The 18,045-nt window shown below is 41.9% G+C and overlaps 1 protein-coding gene across 3 annotated transcripts in view; it reads left to right on the top strand.

The window, feature by feature from the left end:
* LOC106584800 (epidermal growth factor receptor kinase substrate 8-like protein 2) overlaps nucleotides 1-18,045 on the top strand; it is a 97,595-nt gene that overhangs the window by 68,520 nt on the left and 11,030 nt on the right. For all 3 annotated transcript variants that reach the window (XM_045706542.1, XM_045706541.1, XM_045706543.1), the window contains 7 exons: nucleotides 8,868-8,994; nucleotides 9,858-9,946; nucleotides 11,267-11,341; nucleotides 13,531-13,679; nucleotides 14,864-15,032; nucleotides 15,315-15,349; nucleotides 15,540-15,648. In XM_045706542.1, coding sequence (XP_045562498.1) covers nucleotides 8,868-8,994; nucleotides 9,858-9,946; nucleotides 11,267-11,341; nucleotides 13,531-13,679; nucleotides 14,864-15,032; nucleotides 15,315-15,349; nucleotides 15,540-15,648 — 753 coding nt within the window. The remainder of the gene's footprint in view (nucleotides 1-8,867; nucleotides 8,995-9,857; nucleotides 9,947-11,266; nucleotides 11,342-13,530; nucleotides 13,680-14,863; nucleotides 15,033-15,314; nucleotides 15,350-15,539; nucleotides 15,649-18,045) is intronic.

Below are 18,045 nucleotides of genomic sequence, written 5' to 3'. Positions count from 1 at the left end.
TCTCCTTCCAGGGAGACGTCAGGGGACTGTAACATACTCTGTTTCAAGGAATCATGGCTCTCACCGGATATATTGTCCCTGTCCATACAGCCAGCGGGGTTCTCCAGGAAAAACCCAAGATGGAGGAGTATGTCTCATGATTGTGGCAGGAACTCAAGTCATTTTTTTGTCTCCCGATCTGGAATACTTCACCATCAAATGCTGACCGCATTACCTCCCCAGAGAATTTTCCTCAGTTATTTTCAGTGCCATGTATATTCCTCCCAAAGCCGACACCACGACGGCTCTCAAGGAACTACACTGTAAAACGCTGGGAAAGTTAATAAAGGAAATCTGAGGAAAACGCTATCCAAATTCTAACACCATCTCCTGTGCTACACGCAAGGAGAACACGCTTGACCATTGTTACTCTCCCTTCAGGGACAGCAACAAGGCCCTGCCCCATCCTCCTGTTGGGAAATCAGACCACACCTCCATCTATAGGCAGAAACTTAAGCAAGAAGCACCCATGGTAAGGACTGAAAAACGTTGGTCTGACACATCGGAATCCATGCTTAAAGACTGTTTTGATCACGCGGACTGGTAAATGTTCGGGTTCGCCTCTGGGAATAGTATCAACATACACTGACTCGGTGACTGAGTTCATCAGGAAGTGTATAGAGGATGTTGTTCCCTACTGTGATGATTAAAACTTATCCAAACCAAAATCCGTGGAAAAGCGGCAACAACCACATTTAACCATGGCATGGTGGGAACCCGGACGTGTACAAACAGACAAGCTATGACCTCGGTAAGGCAATCAAAGATGCAAAAACGACAGTACAGGGACAAAGTGGAGTTGCAATTCAACGGCTCAGACATGACACACAGGTTGGCATTTATTGTCATGAATCTTGCCCTGGAGGTCACTAGCTACCACAGCCACAAAGTCATAAACTCTGATTTTAAACTTAACCTTAACCATACTGCTAACCCTAATGCCTAACCCTGACCTTAACCATACTGCTAACCCTAACGCCTAACCCTGACCTTAACCATACTGCTAACCCTAATGCCTAACCCTGACCTTAACCATTCTGCTAACCCTAATGCCTAACCCTGACCTTAACCATACTGCTAACCCTAATGCCTAACCCTGACCTTAACCATACTGCTAACCCTAATGCCTAACCCTGACCTTAACCACACTGCTAACCCTAATGCCTAACCCTGACCTTAACCATACTGCTAACCCTATTGCCTAACCTTAACCATACTGCTAACCCTAATGCCTAACCCTGACCTTAACCATACTGCTAACCCTAATGCCTAACCTTAACCATACTGCTAACCCTAATGCCTAACCTTAACCATACTGCTAACCCTAATGCCTAATCTTAACCATACTGCTAACCCTAATGCCTAACCTTAACCTTAGATTAGGAGCAAAAAAGCACATTTTTACGATATAGCTAATTATGACTTTGCAGCTAGCCCATCTAGTGGAAATCGCTCAGTTCTGCCTCCAGGACAAGACTCATGACAATAAACATTAACCTGCACATGAGACGCATGTGGCAGGGACTCCAGACACTCACAGTTATAAAGGGAAAGCCAGCCACGTCAGAGACAACTATGCCTCGGTCCCGGACATTGAGCCGCCGACGTGGACCCACGCAGACCAGCTGGCTGGAGTGTTTACGGATATATTAAATCTCTCCCTATCCCAGTCTGCTGTCCACACTTGCTTCAAGATGTCCACCATTGTTCCTGTAGCCAAGGTAGCAGAGGTAGCTAAGGTAACTGAACTTAATGACTATCGCCCCGTAGCACTCACTTCTGTCATCATTAAGTGCTTTGAGAGACTAGTCAAGGATCATATCACCTCCACTCTACCTGACACCCTAGACCCACTCCAATTTGCTTACCGCCCCAACATATCCACGGACGACGCAATTGCCATTGCACTGCACGCTGCCCTATCCCATCTGGACAAGAGGAATTCCTATGTAAGAATGCTGTTCATCGACTACAGCTCAGCCTTCAACACCTTAGTGCACTCCAAGCTCATCACTAAGCTAAGGGCCCTGCGTCTGAACCGCTCCCTGTGCACCTGGTTCCTGAACTTCCTGACGGGCGGTGAAGGTGAATTGGTGAATGTAGGCAACAACACCTCCGTCACACTGATCACCTCCGTCACACTGAACACCGGGGCCCCACAAGAGTGCGTGCTCAGCCCCCTCCTGTACTCCCTGTTCACCCATGACTGCGTGGCCACGCACGTCTCCAACTCAATCCAATAAATAAAAGTTTACTGACGCCACAACACTGGCAGGCCTGATTTACTCCAACGACGACAAAACAGCCTAGACTGAGGAGGTTAGAACCCTGGCTCCAAGGAAAATAACCTCTCCACTCAACGTCAACAAAACTAAGGAGTTGATCGTGGACTACAGCAGACCGTAGAGAGAGCACACCCCCATCAACGTCAACAGGGTTGCAGTAGAGGGTCCAACACTTTAATAATGTGTACTGTTTTACCCACTTCATATGTATATACTGTATTCTAGTCATGGTTCATCCTATATAACTACTGCTGTCCACTTCATATGTATCTACTGTATTCTAGTCATGGTTCATCCTATATAACTACTGCTGTCCACTTCATATGTATCTACTGTATTCTAGTCATGGTTCATCCAATATAACTACTGCTGTCCACACTTTTTCTATTCATATACTGTCTATACACACCATCCTATATAACTACTGTCTATACACACCATCCTATATAACTACTGTCTATACTGTCTATACACACCATCCTATATAACTACTGTCTATACTGTCTATACACACCATCCTATATAACTACTGTCTATACACACCATCCTATATAACTACTGTCTATACACACCATCCTATATAATTAGTGTCTATACACACCATCCTGTATAACTACTGTCTATACTGTCTATACACACCATCCTATATAACTACTGTCTATACTGTCTATACACACCATCCTATATAACTACTGTCTATACTGTCTATACACACCATCCTATATAACTACTGTCTATACTGTCTATACACACCATCCTATATAACTACTGTCTATACACACCATCCTGTATAACTACTGTCTATACACACCATCCTATTATAACTACTGTCTATACACACCATCCTATATAACTACTGTCTATACACACCATCCTATATAACTACTGTCTATACACACCATCCTATTATAACTACTGTCTATACACACCATCCTATATAACTACTGTCTATACTGTCTATACACACCATCCTATATAACTACTGTCTATACACACCATCCTATTATAACTACTGTCTATACACACCATCCTATATAACTACTGTCCATACACACCATCCTATATAACTACTGTCTATACTGTCTATACACACCATCCTATATAACTACTGTCCATACTGTCTATACACACCATCCTATATAACTACTGTCTATACACACCATCCTTTATAACTACTGTCTATACACACCATCCTATATAGCTACTGTCTATACACACCATCCTATATAGCTACTGTCTATACACACCATCCTATATAACTACTGTCTATACACACCATCCTATATAGCTACTGTCTATACACACCATCCTATATAACTACTGTCTATACACACCATCCTATATAGCTACTGTCTATACTGTCTATACACACCATCCTATATAACTACTGTCTATACACACCATCCTATATAGCTACTGTCTATACTGTCTATACACACCATCCTATATAGCTACTGTCTATACTGTCTATACACACCATCCTATATAGCTACTGTCTATACACACCATCCTTTATAACTACTGTCTATACACACCATCCTATATAGCTACTGTCTATACACACCATCCTATATAGCTACTGTCTATACACACCATCCTATATAACTACTGTCTATACACACCATCCTATATAACTACTGTCTATACACACCATCCTATATAGCTACTGTCTATACACACCATCCTATATAACTACTGTCTATACACACCATCCTATATAACTACTGTCTATACACACCATCCTATATAGCTACTGTCTATACACACCATCCTATATAACTACTGTCTATACACACCATCCTATATAACTACTGTCTATACACACCATCCTATATAACTACTGTCTATACACACCATCCTATATAGCTACTGTGTATATACACACCATCCTATATAACTACTGTCTATACACACCATCCTATATAACTACTGTCTATACACACCATCCTATATAGCTACTGTCTATACACACCATCCTATATAACTACTGTCTATACACACCATCCTATATAGCTACTGTCTATACACACCATCCTATATAGCTACTGTCTATACACACCATCCTATATAACTACTGTCTATACACACCATCCTATATAACTACTGTCTATACACACCATCCTATATAACTACTGTCTATACACACCATCCTATATAACTACTGTCTATACACACCATCCTATTATAACTACTGTCTATACACACTATCCTATATAACTACTGTCTATACACACCATCCTATATAACTACTGTCTATACACACCATCCTATATAACTACTGTCTATACACACCATCCTATATAGCTACTGTCTATACTGTCTATACACACCATCCTGTATAACTACTGTCTATACTGTCTATACACACCATCCTATATAACTACTGTCTATACTGTCTATACACACCATCCTATATAGCTACTGTCTATACTGTCTATACACACCATCCTATATAGCTACTGTCTATACTGTCTATACACACCATCCTATATAGCTACTGTCTATACACACCATCCTTTATAACTACTGTCTATACACACCATCCTATATAGCTACTGTCTATACACACCATCCTATATAGCTACTGTCTATACACACCATCCTATATAGCTACTGTCTATACACACCATCCTATATAACTACTGTCTATACACACCATCCTATATAACTACTGTCTATACACACCATCCTATATAGCTACTGTCTATACACACCATCCTATATAACTACTGTCTATACACACCATCCTATTATAACTACTGTCTATACACACCATCCTGTATAACTACTGTCTATACACACCATCCTATATAACTACTGTCTATACTGTCTATACACACCATCCTATATAACTACTGTCTATACACACCATCCTATATAACTACTGTCTATACACACCATCCTATATAACTACTGTCTATACACACCATCCTATATAACTACTGTCTATACACACCATCCTATATAACTACTGTCTATACACACCATCCTATATAGCTACTGTCTATACACACCATCCTATATAGCTACTGTCTATACACACCATCCTATATAACTACTGTCTATACACACCATCCTATATAACTACTGTCTATACACACCATCCTATATAACTACTGTCTATACACACCATCCTATATAACTACTGTCTATACTGTCTATACACACCATCCTATATAACTACTGTCTATACTGTCTATACACACCATCCTATATAACTACTGTCTATACTGTCTATACACACCATCCTAAATAACTACTGTCTATACTGTCTATACACACCATCCTATATAACTACTGTCTATACACACCATCCTATATAACTACTGTCTATACTGTCTATACACACCATCCTATATAACTACTGTCTATACTGTCTATACACACCATCCTATATAACTACTGTCTATACACACCATCCTATATAACTACTGTCTATACACACCATCCTATATAGCTACTGTCTATACACACCATCCTATATAACTACTGTCTATACTGTCTATACACACCATCCTATATAACTACTGTCTATACACACCATCCTATATAACTACTGTCTATACTGTCTATACACACCATCCTATATAACTACTGTCTATACTGTCTATACACACCATCCTATATAACTACTGTCTATACACACCATCCTATATAACTACTGTCTATACACACCATCCTATATAACTACTGTCTATACTGTCTATACACACCATCCTATATAACTACTGTCTATACTGTCTATACACACCATCCTATATAACTACTGTCTATACACACCATCCTATATAACTACTGTCTATACACACCATCCTATATAGCTACTGTCTATACACACCATCCTATATAACTACTGTCTATACTGTCTATACACACCATCCTATATAACTACTGTCTATACACACCATCCTATATAACTACTGTCTATACTGTCTATACACACCATCCTATATAACTACTGTCTATACTGTCTATACACACCATCCTATATAACTACTGTCTATACACACCATCCTATATAACTACTGTCTATACACACCATCCTATATAACTACTGTCTATACACACCATCCTATATAACTACTGTCTATACACACCATCCTATATAACTACTGTCTATACACACCATCCTATATAGCTACTGTCTATACACACCATCCTATATAACTACTGTCTATACACACCATCCTATATAACTACTGTCTATACACACCATCCTATATAACTACTGTCTATACACACCATCCTATATAACTACTGTCTATACACACCATCCTATATAGCTACTGTCTATACACACCATCCTATATAGCTACTGTCTATACACACCATCCTATATAACTACTGTCTATACTGTCTATAGACACCATCCTATATAGCTACTGTCTATACACACCATCCTATATAACTACTGTCTATACTGTCTATACACACCATCCTATATAACTACTGTCTATACTGTCTATACACACCATCCTATATAACTACTGTCTATACTGTCTATACACACCATCCTATATAACTACTGTCTATACTGTCTATACACACCATCCTATATAACTACTGTCTATACACACCATCCTATATAACTACTGTCTATACTGTCTATACACACCATCCTATATAACTACTGTCTATACTGTCTATACACACCATCCTATATAACTACTGTCTATACACACCATCCTATATAACTACTGTCTATACACACCATCCTATATAGCTACTGTCTATACACACCATCCTATATAACTACTGTCTATACTGTCTATACACACCATCCTATATAACTACTGTCTATACACACCATCCTATATAACTACTGTCTATACACACCATCCTATATAACTACTGTCTATACACACCATCCTATATAACTACTGTCTATACACACCATCCTATATAACTACTGTCTATACACACCATCCTATATAACTACTGTCTATACACACCATCCTATATAACTACTGTCTATACACACCATCCTATATAACTACTGTCTATACACACCATCCTATATAACTACTGTCTATAAACACCATCCTATATAGCTACTGTCTATACACACCATCCTATATAACTACTGTCTATACACACCATCCTATATAGCTACTGTCTATACACACCATCCTATATAACTACTGTCTATACACACCATCCTATATAACTACTGTCTATACACACCATCCTATATAACTACTGTCTATACACACCATCCTATATAACTACTGTCTATACACACCATCCTATATAACTACTGTCTATACTGTCTATACACACCATCCTATATAACTACTGTCTATACACACCATCCTATATAACTACTGTCTATACACACCATCCTTTATAACTACTGTCTATACACACCATCCTATATAACTACTGTCTATACACACCATCCTATATAACTACTGTCTATACACACCATCCTATATAACTACTGTCTATACACACCATCCTATATAACTACTGTCTATACACACCATCCTATATAACTACTGTCTATACACACCATCCTATATAGCTACTGTCTATACACACCATCCTATATAACTACTGTCTATACACACCATCCTATATAACTACTGTCTATACACACCATCCTATATAACTACTGTCTATACACACCATCCTATATAACTACTGTCTATACACACCATCCTATATAGCTACTGTCTATACACACCATCCTATATAACTACTGTCTATACACACCATCCTATATAACTACTGTCTATATACACCATCCTATATAACTACTGTCTATACACACCATCCTATATAACTACTGTCTATACACACCATCCTATATAACTACTGTCTATACACACCATCCTATATAACTACTGTCTATACACACCATCCTATATAACTACTGTCTATACTGTCTATACACACCATCCTATATAACTACTGTCTATACTGTCTATACACACCATCCTATATAACTACTGTCTATACACACCATCCTATATAACTACTGTCTATACACACCATCCTTTATAACTACTGTCTATACACACCATCCTATATAGCTACTGTCTATACACACCATCCTATATAGCTACTGTCTATACACACCATCCTATATAGCTACTGTCTATACACTCCATCCTATATAGCTACTGTCTATACACACCATCCTATATAGCTACTGTCTATACACACCATCCTATATAACTACTATACAGCATATATGTATTTATATTCTGGACTCATTCTGGTATTCTTAATTTCTTGTTCATTTTTACATTTAGATTGTGTGTATTGTTATTGTGTTGTTATTGTATTGCTAGATATTGCTGCACTGTTGGAGCTAACAACATAAGCATTTCTCTGCTCCTGCGACAACATGTAGAACACTGTGTACACCAACCAATAAACTTTGATTTGATTTGACATTTGCTATTTAGTAGCTATGCCTCTATGGGTATGGTACATCACTCGTTCCACGTTTGTCTTTCTCTCTCTCTCTCTCTCTCTCTCTCTCATCCCTCTCTCTCATCCCTCTCGTCTCTATTTCTCTCTGTGTTTCCCTGACAGCAAATCCTGAACTGTTCCCTGGATGACATAGAGTTCTTTGTGTCTCGGCTGCAGAAGGCTGCGGAGGCCTTCTCTCAGCTCAACCAGCGCAACAAGAGTAAGAAGATGAAGAAGAAAGGCCCAGCAGGTCTGTCTCCTCTTCTTCTTCTGGTCACGTGACAATTATGACACATATTGTCCACTGACACTTTCTATGTTCCCTTGTATCTTCTTAATATACACTATATGTACACAACAGTATGTGGACACCCCTTCAAATTAGTGGATTTGTCTGTTACAATGACATTGTAGATGATTCTGTGCTTCCAACTTTTTGGTCACAGTTTGGGGAAAGGTCCTTTCTGTTTCAGCATGACAATGCCACCGTGCACAAAGAGAGGTCCATACAGCCAGACCCTATGCCCTTATACCCATACATATGGTCTGTCTGTCTGTCTGTCTGTCTGTCTGTCTGTCTGTCTGTCTGTCTGTCTGTCTGTCTGTCTGTGTTTCTGTCTGTGTTTCTGTCTCTCTCTCTCTGTCTGTCTGTCTGTCTGTCTGTCTGTCTGTCTGTCTGTCTGTCTGTCTGTCTGTCTGTCTGTCTGTCTGTCTGTCTGTCTGTGTTTCTGTCTGTCTCTGTCTGTCTGTCTCTCTGTCTCTCTCTGTCTGTCTGTCTCTCTGTCTCTCTCTGTCTGTCTCTCTGTCTCTGTCTGTCTGTCTGTCTCTCTCTGTCTCTCTCTCTCTGTCTGTCTCTCTCTCAGTTCAATTCATTTCAAAGGGATTTATTGTCATGGGAAACGTATGTTTACATTGCCGTAGCAAGTGAAATAGATAATAATCAAAAATGAAATAAACAATAAAAAAAATGAACGATAAACATTACACTCACCAAAGTTCCAAAGTAATAAAGATATTTCAAATGTCATATTGTGTCTATATACAGTGTTGTAACGATGTACAAAAGGGAACATAAATGAACATCTCTCTCTTTGTCTGTGTGCTTGTTGACAGAGGGAATGCTGACCCTGAGAGCTAAGCCCCCTACTGAGACAGAGTTCATTGATAGCCTACAGAAACTTAAGCTGGCGTTCAACCTACTGGTGAGTTGATAGCCTACAGAAACTTAAGCTGGCGTTCAACCTACTGGTGAGTTGATAGCCTACAGAAACTTAAGCTGGCGTTCAACCTACTGGTGAGTTGATAGCCTACAGAAACTTAAGCTGGCGTTCAACCTACTGGTGAGTTGATAGCCTACAGAAACTTAAGCTGGCGTTCAACCTACTGGTGAGTTGATAGCCTACAGAAACTTAAGCTGGCGTTCAACCTACTGGTGAGTTGATAGCCTACAGAAACTTAAGCTGGCGTTCAACCTACTGGTGAGTTGATAGCCTACAGAAACTTAAGCTGGCGTTCAACCTACTGGTGAGTTGATAGCCTACAGAAACTTAAGCTGGCGTTCAACCTACTGGTGAGTTGATAGCCTACAGAAACTTAAGCTGGCGTTCAACCTACTGGTGAGTTGATAGCCTACAGAAACTTAAGCTGGCGTTCAACCTACTGGTGAGTTGATAGCCTACAGAAACTTAAGCTGGCGTTCAACCTACTGGTGAGTTGACTCCCCCCCATTTATTTATTCATTTATTTATTTCATCTTTATTTAACCAGGTAGGCTAGTTGAGAACAAGTTCTCATTTACAATTGTGACCTGGCCAAGATAAAGCAAAGCAGTTCGACAACATAAAACAACACAGAGTTACACATGGAGTAAAACAAACATACAGTCAATAATACAGTAGAAAAATAAGTCTATATACAATGTGAGCAAATGAGGTGAGATAAGAGAGGTAAAGGCAAAAAAGGCCATGGTGGCAAAGTAAATACAATATAGCAAGTAAGTACACCTCAGTAGTACACCTCAGTACTACACCAGGGGCACCTCAGTACTACACCAGGGGCACCTCAGTACTACACCAGGGGCACCTCAGTACTACACCAGGGGCACCTCAGTACTACACCAGGGGCACCTCAGTACTACACCAGGGGCACCTCAGTACTAAACCAGGGGCACCTCAGTACTACACCAGGGGCACCTCAGTACTACACCAGGGGCACCTCAGTACTACACCAGGGGCACCTCAGTACTACACCAGGGGCACCTCAGTACTACACCAGGGGCACCTCAGTACTACACCAGGGGCACCTCAGTACTAAACCAGGGGCACCTCAGTACTAAACCAGGGGCCCGTTCAGAAGGACACAACGTTGTGGAATGTTCAGAATGTTCAGATAGAAATATATATTGTAGAACAAACAGTAATCCCATCAGCTCTATTGATTACATCGGGAACGTTCCTAAATGGTAGCCTACAGAGCTGTGGTCAACTGTGTCTACAGTATGTGTGTCACTCTGCCCCCTGCAGGCCAAACTGAAGAAGCACATCCAGAACCCCAGCGCCTCTGAACTGGTACACTTCCTCTTCGGCCCCCTCGACCTGGTAAGAACCTGACTGACACACACACACACACACACACACACACACACACACACACACACACACACACACACACACAATCCTTCCATGGCACTAACCAGAGCAGAGCAACACACACACACACACACACACTCACACAATCCTTCCATGGCACGCACCAGACCAGAGCAACATACACACACACACACACACACACACACACACACACACACACACACACACACACACACACACACACACACACCCTCCCAACCGTTGAATGATACTAACCAGACCAGAACAACACACACACACACACACACACACACACACACACCCTCCCAACCGTTGAATGATACTAACCAGACCAGAACAACACACACACACACACACACACACACACACACACACACACACCCCCCCTCCCAACCCTTGAATGATACTAACCAGACCAGAATAGTGTGGTTTCACTCAGCTACATAATGATTAATAAGCAAAGTGTAGGACAGATTTACCTTACCTCTCTCATTCATCCAACCACGCTGTCCTGGATACGGTCCTGGATACGGTCCTGGATACGGTCCTGGATACTACCCTGGATACGGTCCTGGATACGGTCCTGGATACGGTCCTGGATACGGTCCTGGATACGGTCCTGGATACGGTCCTGGATACTACCCTGGATACGGTCCTGGATACTACCCTGGATACGGTCCTGGATACGGTCCTGGATACGGTCCTGGATACTACCCTGGATACGGTCCTGGATACTACCCTGGATACTACCCTGGATACGGTCCTGGATACGGTCCTGGATACGGTCCTGGATACGGTCCTGTATACTACCCTGGATACTACCCTGGATACGGTCCTGGATACGGTCCTGGATACTACCCTGGATACTACCCTGGATACGGTCCTGGATACGGTCCTGGATACGGTCCTGGATACGGTCCTGGATACTACCCTGGATACTACCCTGGATACTACCCTGGATACTACCCTGGATACGGTCCTGGATACGGTCCTGGATACGGTCCTAGATACGGTCCTAGATACTACCCTGGATACTACCCTGGATACGGTCCTGGATACGGTCCTGGATACTACCCTGGACACTGTCCTAGATACTACCCTGGATACTGTCTTAGATACTACCCTGGATACTGGCCTAGATACTACCCAGGATACTGTCCTAGAACTACCCTGTACACTGTCCTAGATACTACCCTGGATACTGTCATAGATACTACCCTGGATACTGGCCTAGATACTACCCAGGATACTGTCCTAGATACTACCCTGGACACTGTCCTAGATACTACCCAGGATACTGTCCTAGATACTACCCTGGATACTGTCCTACATACTACCCTGGATACTGGCCTAGATACTACCCAGGATACTGTCCTAGATACTACCCTGGACACTGTCCTAGATACTACCCTGGATACTGTCATAGATACTACCCTGGATACTGGCCTAGATACTACCCTGGATACTGTCCTACATACTACCCTGGATACTGTCCTAGATACTACCCTGGATACTGTCCTACATACTACCCTGGATACTGGCCTAGATACTACCCTGGATACTGGCCTAGATACTACCCTGGACACTGTCCTAGATACTACCCTGGATACTGTCCTAGATACTACCCTGGATACTGTCCTACATACTACCCTGGACACTGGCCTAGATACTACCCCGGATACTGGCCTAGATACTACCCTGGATACTGGCCTAGATACTACCCTGGATACTGGCCTAGATACTACCCTGGATACTACCCCGGATACTGGCCTAGATACTGTCCTGGATACTGGCCTAGATACTACCCTAGATACTACCCCGGATACTGGCCTAGATACTGGCCTAGATACTACCCTGGATACTGCCCAGGATGATACCCTGGATACTGGCCTAGATACTACCCTGGATAGTGCCCTGTGATAGATGAGACGATTGGATTGGTGTAACCACAATGGTGGTAGCTTTACCTCCTGATGGTGAAATTGTTGCAAAATTGCTTCCACCTTAGGGTTACGGGTAGTTATAGATGTACAGAGAGGATATTTGTGCATTACCTGTTCGAAGTGCTCCAGTCCTGTGGTAGTGTAGAGCTGCCCTGCTCTGTCGTCTCTCCTCACCTGTCTACCTGTCTGTAGCCTGTACAGGTACATGTGTGACCTCTAACCTTTGACTTCTAGGTGCTCCAGTCCTGTGGTAGTGTAGAGCTGCCCCGCTCCGTCGTCTCTCCTCACTTATCCAGAGATGCAGTAGACTTCCTAAGAGGTCATCTGTCGCCTAAAGAGATGACCATCTTTGAACTGCTGGGAGATGGGTGGACAAGACCTAGGTACTGGAGGGAGTGTTTGTGTGTGTGTGTGGTTGCACATGTGCTGATAGAGGTAGATATGTATAGGGGTAAGGTAACTAGACTATACGATAAACAGAGTAGCAGCAGCTTGTATGTGAGTGGTTGTGTGTAGAGTCAGTATAAATGGATGTACATATTATGTGTGAGTGAACAGATGATGGAGTGAGTGAGTGTGTGTGTGATGGAGTGACAGTGTGTGTGAGTGTGTAGGGCCCTGTGAGTGTGTATGTGAGTGTGTAGGGCCCTGTGAGTGTGTGTGAGTGTGTGTGTGTGTGTGTGAGTGTGTAGGGCCCTGTGAGTGTGTAGGGCCCTGTGAGTGTGTAGGGCCCTGTGAGTGTGTAGGGCCCTGTGAGTGTGTGTGAGTGTGTGTGTGTGTGTGTGTGTGTGTGTGAGTGTGTAGGGCCCTGTGAGTGTGTAGGGCCCTGTGTGTGTGTAGGGCCCTGTGAGTGTGTAGGGCCCTGTGAGTGTGTAGGGCCCTGTGAGTGTGCATAGACACTGCAAAAATCCGAATGAAAGGTCAGTAAGATACAAGGTTAACTCAGATAGTCCGTGTCCCTGTTGGTAAACATCAGATGTGTTCATCTGAAATCAGAATGAAAGGTCAGTAATAACCTCTACATTTATAGATAGGAGTGATTGTTATGCTATTATCCCATTGATAACACGTTATCTAAAGCCTGCTGTTTAAGCCTGCAATTTATCAGAATGTATACGTTGTTATAAGCTTGTTATGAGCCTTTATAATGTCTTATAGGGGCTTGTCATATGTCCAGTGATGTAGTGGTAAACTCTGATCGTCGGTCGGGGTGAAATAAATGTGGTAAACTGGTGTTTACCGTCCACTACAACCCTGGTTATGTCTCTGTGTTTACCCTCCACTACAACCCTGGTTATGTCTCTGTGTTTACCCTCCACTACAACCCTGGTTATGTCTCTGTGTTTACCCTTCAATACAACCCTGGTTATGTCTCTGTGTTTACCCTCCACGACAACCCTGGTTATGTCTCTGTGTTTAGCCTCCACTACAACCCTGGTTATGTCTCTGTGTTTACCCACCACTACAACCCTGGTCATGTCTCTGTGTTTAGCCACCACTACAACCCTGGTTATTTTAATTTTAACCAACTCAAAATCCCTGTTATTTCGCCACCTCTTCCTTGCAGAGCGGACTGGCCACGGGACCAGTGTGCCTCTACTTACTTCCCTAAGTTCAGGAACGGATGGGAGCCCCCAGCTGAGCTGTTCAGGACCTCCCCATGGGAGACAGAGGGATCAGGGGACCCTCCCATGTCCTTCATGTCCCACCCCATGTCCCCACACAAGTCAGAAGAGGTGAGAGGGAGGAGATTGATAAGTAGGGAAACAGCTGTAGTAATTTCTGGACTGCTGTCCGTTTCAGTCTTTATAGTAGACCTCCCACTGTCAGTTCTTCATTTGTTTGTTTACATTTCTTCAGTGACATTTCTTCTCGCTCATAAGCTCTTCTTGGTTTGCAAATGATGTTTTATGATGCATGTTTGAATACTTTGAGCTCAGGGTGTTAGGATAGTCAGACACACAGTACCAGTCCATAACATCACTTTACAATGATAATAAAAATCCTCTCTTTTTCAGTTTTTTGGAACCCAGTCTTCAAGCTCATCAAATGGGTCAGTTTATGATATTTCCAGCTAATGTGATTCTACTTTACAACATAACGCTGCTACTTTTCTCATTGTTGTTATTTCTTGACATTTTATTTTATTTAACGTTTTATTTATTTAACTTTTGTTTCTTGAGCTGCGTTGTAACCTCTACACATGTTAAGACTGACTCTGTGACATTTGTCTCCTGTCTTAGGTCCTACAATGGTCTGGCGTCCTCGTCCCGTAAATATGCTAAGATCTGCTACAACTTTGTGGCCCGCAACGCCAACGAACTGTCAGTACTGCAGGACGAGGTGGTAGAGGTACGACATCTGTATTATAATACTGTCAGTACTGCAGGACGAGGTGCTGGAGGTGCGACATCTACAGTTAAAGTCGGAAATGTACATACTCTTGGGTCATTAAAACTCGTTTCCCAACCACTCCACAAATTTCTTGTTAACAAACTATAGTTTTGGCAAGTCGGTTAGGACATCTACTTTGTGCATGACACAAGTAATTTTTACAACAATTGTTTACAGACAGATTATTTAATTTATAATTCACTGTAATTCACAATTCCATTGGGTCAGAAGTTTACATTCACTAAGTTGACGTGCTTTTAAACATCTTGGAAAATTCCAGAAAATGATGTCATGGCTTTAGAAGCTTCTGATAGGCTAATTGACATAATTTTTGTCAATTGGAGGTGTACCTGTGGATGTATTTCAAGGCCTACCTTCAAACTCAGTGCCTCTTTGCTTGACATCATGGGAAAATCAAAAGAAATCAGCCAAGACTTCAGAAAAAAAATTGGAGACCTCCGCAAGTCTAGTTCATCCTTGGGAGCAATTTCCAAATGCCTGAAGGTACCACGTTCATCTGTACAAACAATGTATGCAAGTATAAACACCATGGGACCACGCAGCCATCATACCGCTCAGGAAGGAGACACGTTCTGTCTCCTAGAGATGAACGTGCTTTGGTGCGAAAAGTGCAAATCAATCCCAGAACAACAGCAAAGGATCTTGTGAAGATGCTGGAGGAAACAGGTACAAAAGTATCTATATCCACAGTAAAACAAGTCCTATATCTACATAACCTGAACGGCAGCTCAGCAAGGAAGAAGCCTCTGCTCCAAAACCGTCATAAAAAAGCCAGACTATGGTTTGCAACTGCACATGGGAACAAAGATTGTACTTTTTGGAGAAATGTCCTCTGGTCTGATTAAACAAAAATAGAACTGTTTGGCCATAATGACCATCGTTATCTTTGGAGGAAAAAGGGGGAGGCTTGCAAGCCGAAGAACACCATCCCAACCATGAAGCACGCGGGTGGCAGCATCATGTTGTGGAGGTGCTTTGCTGCAGGAGGGACTGGTGCACTTCACAAAATAAATGGCATCATGAGGTAGGAAAATTATGTGGATGTATTGAAGCAACATCTTAAGACATCAGTCAGGAAGTTAAAGCTTGGTCGCAAATGGGTCTTCCAAATGGACAATGACCCCAAGCATACTTCCAAAGTTGTGTTAAAATGGCTTAAGGAGAACAAAGTCAAGGTATTGGAGTGGCCATCACAAAGCTCTGACCTCAATCCTATAGAAGATTTGTGGGAAGAACTGAAAAAGCGTGTGCGAGCAAGGAGGCCTACAAACCTGACTCAGTTACACCATCTCTGTCAGGAGGAATGGGCCAAAATTCACCCAACTTATTGTGGGAAGCTTGTAGAAGGCTACCCGAAACGTTTGACCCAAGTTAAACAATTTAAAGGCAATGCTAGCAAATACTAATTGAGTGTATGTAAACTTCTGACCCACTGGGTATGTGATGAAAGAAATAAAAGCTGAAATAAATCATTCTCTCTGCTGTTATTCTGACATTTCACATTCTTAAAATTAAGGTGGTGATCCTAACTGACCTAAGACAGAGAATTTTTACTAGGATTAAATGTCAGGAATTGTGACAAACTGAGTTTAAATGTATTTGGCTAAGGTAAACTTCCCACTTCAACTGTATATGTTCTGGAGGCAGGGGCTTAGACCGCTTGACCACCGGATAGGATTTGTTTTGAACTTTTTTTTTAACCAGCTTGACCCATTAAGGTCAAAACGGCATCTTAATATAACACATCAAGACCTGAAACAGTTCTTTCTTTTACATTTAACTAGTCAGTTAATAACAAATTCTTATTTGCAATGACAGCCTACCGGGGAACAGTAGGTTAACTGCCTTGTTCAGGGGCAGAACAACAGATTTTTACCTTGTCAGTTCGAGGATTCTAACCAGCAACCTTTCGGTTACTAGTCCAACGCTCTAACCACTAGGCTACCCTGCTGTCTCCAGTTACACTCCTCTTGCAGCAATATCAACTATAACTGTCAGCATGAAGCGGTGGGACGTCACAGAACGTGATGATGTTCTTCTGATGCTTTTGTCAGTGTTGGAGATTGAGTTATGACATGAGTTATTCACACAGCTTCTAAGGACATATTACCGTGTCTTAGGAAAGTATTCATTCCCCTTGTCTTATTCTACGTTTTGTTTTTGTAGCCTGAATTCAACATGGATTAAATATATATTTGTTTCTCATTCAGCTACCCACAATACCCCACAATGACAAAGTGAAAACATGTTTTTAGTAATGTTAGCAAATTTATTGAAAATCAAGTACAGCAATATATATAATTTACATAAGTATTCACACCCCTGAGTCAATAC

The sequence above is a fragment of the Salmo salar genome, chromosome ssa23 (genome assembly GCF_905237065.1).
Source record: "Salmo salar chromosome ssa23, Ssal_v3.1, whole genome shotgun sequence".
Classification (NCBI taxonomy): Eukaryota; Metazoa; Chordata; class Actinopteri; order Salmoniformes; family Salmonidae; genus Salmo; species Salmo salar.
This window is presented reverse-complemented; position numbering and strand designations above follow the sequence as displayed.